General features: G+C 40.4%; 1 protein-coding gene across 2 annotated transcripts; it reads right to left on the bottom strand.

The window, feature by feature from the left end:
• Positions 1-1,424: 1,424 nt before the first annotated feature.
• On the bottom strand, positions 1,425-2,335 carry LOC114853341 (B-type lectin plumieribetin-like). 2 transcript variants are annotated; one of them, XM_029146613.2, is made up of 3 exons: positions 2,246-2,335; positions 1,930-2,023; positions 1,425-1,813 (listed from the first exon to the last, which is right to left on the bottom strand). In XM_029146613.2, exons 2-3 carry the CDS (start codon positions 2,017-2,019, stop codon positions 1,553-1,555), a joined length of 351 nt encoding a protein of 116 aa, XP_029002446.1. In that variant the 5' UTR covers positions 2,020-2,023; positions 2,246-2,335; the 3' UTR covers positions 1,425-1,552. The 2 variants fall into 2 exon arrangements, with proteins under 2 accessions (XP_029002446.1, XP_055364372.1); XM_055508397.1 differs by having other exon boundaries at positions 2,241-2,329.
• Between the last annotated feature and the right edge of the window lie 664 nt (positions 2,336-2,999).

Raw genomic sequence — 2,999 nt, 5'->3', positions numbered from 1 at the left:
TTGGATGATTCGTGATTCGGTTAGAAATTCAATATGCAAATAATCGTTGTGCCTTAACCGGTTTTCACAGCCCACTGCTGGTTGCACAACACACACATCTGGCACTGATTGAAGTGTACGTGTTTTGTAGGAAGTTGCAGGTTCTTAGCTGTTCCTTTGGCACAGGTGGTGGGTCGCAGGTAGAAGTGATGATAGAGGAACTTCACACCGAATCCCGTCTGATAAAGCAGAACAGAGGGCTGGTTTAGAACAAGTAACTAGCACAAAAAGTGAAGAAGGCAACGCTTGAAGCTTAAAAATATAAAAGTATATGATCTCATTCAAAAAGGTGAAATTAGTTCACAGGAGGGAGTTGTTTTGATATCACATGTGGCAGAGAGCCTTTTTCTCCACTGTTATACAGATTATGAAAGCATCAGGAGGAAGCAGATGCTGCACCTGAGAGACGGGTCTGGCGCGTTTACACATGTTCTTTTCTGAAGGCTTGGAGCGGCTCCCCCCAGCAGGTGGCGCCCTAGGCTTCGGCCTCCTTCAACAAGTTGAATCTGTCCCTGAAATTAACATCCAATTCACAGACAGGCTGATGAAGCTGCTTGTAGCAGTAGTATGTAAATCTAGGAGGACAACATAGAACACAGCTGTTAAGTTGCTTTGGGATTTTATTTCACTCAAAGTTCCAAACTAAACAGGTTCATATCTTCCAAATATATGCGTATAACGTCCACTTTCATATCTCTCGGGAGATGCCACATTAAACTATCATTATTTGCCTTTGGAAGTGGCAGAGCTCCAGACGTCTTCTGCCACTTTGTATACCTGCAGTTTGCTGTCATCATTCAGATAGAGGTATCACATGTAGGTCTCTGTACAATTTTGAGCCACCTGGAGGTTCCTCACTGGCTGTACATGACCTGGCTACAGTTGTCCTGCATACAGAGCCTGAAGACATCTGATTCACAGGATTAGGTAAAAACGTCCCCTGGAAGACACTGTGTTACATCCCACTGTATTTCCTGTGCTGTATATAAGTACATGTATACAGTACTAGATACTACACTGCATTACTACTAGTGTACATTCGAGGCTTTAGGGTTTTTATGGCAACAGCAGTGGGCCTAAAACAGATCCTTGAGGAACACCCAGTGTTACACTTCATGTCATGAGGACTTCACCATCACACTCTCATTCACCAGTAATGAACTGAAAACAAAGCTGAGGCAAGTTGGTTGTACTGTACTGTACACCCCTGGTCTCTGCATTCACTGCACAGGAATGAGTTTATTACAATAATCTCTTTTTTAGGGTATTCATCCCAGTGCATGTAAACAGAATGGACAACCATTTGTTGCTACAGCATCACCACTTCCTCTCATCTGTACTATAGTGAGACTTTATTTCAAACTGAATTGAAAAAAACACATGTATGCATTTTATAGTAATGAGACTTTATTTCAATCTCAAGAAAAAAAAACACATGTATGCATTTTTAAAATCTGCATTTATTGAATCTTTAAGAGGCTGGTTTATGTGTAAAACAAGCTGACAGCCAAATTCACTTCATGCCTTTAGAGTTGGCAGAGGTCCAGAGGGGGATGCCATCTTTGCTCAACACCAGATTACCGTCATCATTCAGCTGAAGGCGGCAGGAGGTGCAGCCTTGGGAGGAGGAGTTGCTCTGCCACCTGGGCTTGTGATCCTTATTGTACATGACCAGGTTGCAGTCTTCCTGCAAGATCAGCCGGGTGGCGTCCGTTTTATCTGTGTCTGAAGCCCAGGTCGGTTTCCAGGTGTAGATGACAAAGTTACCATCGTCCTGAAGGTAAAACATAGGGTATGAGATGGGGCATCGACTGTAGGAAAAGCATTTCTCTCACTGATGAATTACATTTTACAAGGTTGCACACATTATCATTGCACAGGTTTTCTCACCTGGAAAAAAGCCCTGAATTTCCCATTGTTGGATTCCAGGAAGTCCCCGTTTCGGAGCTCGTGGTTCTTGTAGATGGCGTTCTTGCTCATGTTTCTGGTACAAAGTTATTAATTTTAAACACATTTATTCAAATAGTTCTCTACAACTGATGATGATGTCCCTCCATTTCTGTTCTGATAAAGAAATGTATGTAGGAACAGATATTAAGCTGCGTCAGTTACAGATGCAGAAATTTTTTATAATCTCTATTTGAAAGAGCTGTTAAGTTTTTCCATTAAATTACTGTTTTAGCAATAAAATTGAAATGAACCTCACAGTTTTGATTTTCCCACTGAAGTCAGTCTGCAAACAGAGGCAAAGTGGAGTGAAATTGGTGAGATTCATTCTCTATTTATGCTGTTTAACTGGGTGTGGAACAAACCAGAAGGGGAGGGGGGATGCCACCATGTACACTTGACATTTAACATCTGTGTTTGGACTTGTTTAAACCCCTGGAGCAGAAACCGTACAATTTAATTACATCCATGACCTTCAGATAAAAGCCATAATTATAAAAACAAGTTAAACTAATTTCTTTTAAGGTGTCTCACAAGAGCCAAAGTGAGGAGCCTTACTCTTTCTACATACAGTGTTTTCATATGCTGATGACGCTTCGCTGTATCTAACTTTGCCACCATAAATGTAATGTGGAAAAATGTCTATTATTGTCTACATTTAGACAAAGAAATGAGGACAGACATACTAATTTAAAAGTTCCTTTGGTCTTTTTCACTGCACCTCACTTCCAGATTACGTAGCATCATTGTCTAGTGTCTCAGGTGAAAGATTACTGAGTTAGCACCCATTGTAAATATCTCAGCTGGTAATTTTTTACATATTTCTGCACTGATGCATTGTGTAATTAATAGAATGTTTATATGATGCTTGCTTTATGATGTCATACAAACACTAAATTTCTCAAGAAGTCACATAAATACTATACAATAAATATGTGATCATCTCACACTGTCAGGTTTTGGCCTTGTTTCCTGTTTTATTTTGTAACTCTTCCGGTTTCTGTTCATCATGT

The sequence above is a fragment of the Betta splendens genome, chromosome 4 (genome assembly GCF_900634795.4).
Source record: "Betta splendens chromosome 4, fBetSpl5.4, whole genome shotgun sequence".
Lineage (NCBI taxonomy): Eukaryota > Metazoa > Chordata > Actinopteri > Anabantiformes > Osphronemidae > Betta > Betta splendens.
Note: the sequence above shows the minus strand (reverse complement) of the source record. Positions and strands in the feature narration are given on the sequence as shown.

Coding starts and splice junctions, on each gene's coding strand:
- LOC114853341 (XM_055508397.1), bottom strand. CDS start 2,314: ATGAATCTCACCAATTTCACTCCACTTTGCCTCTGTTTGCAGACTGAC. Junction 2,024..2,240: donor GGGAAAATCAAAACTGTGAG/GTTCATTTCAAT, acceptor ACTTTGTACCAG/AAACATGAGCAAGAACGCCA. Junction 1,814..1,929: donor AATTCAGGGCTTTTTTCCAG/GTGAGAAAACCT, acceptor TTTTACCTTCAG/GACGATGGTAACTTTGTCAT.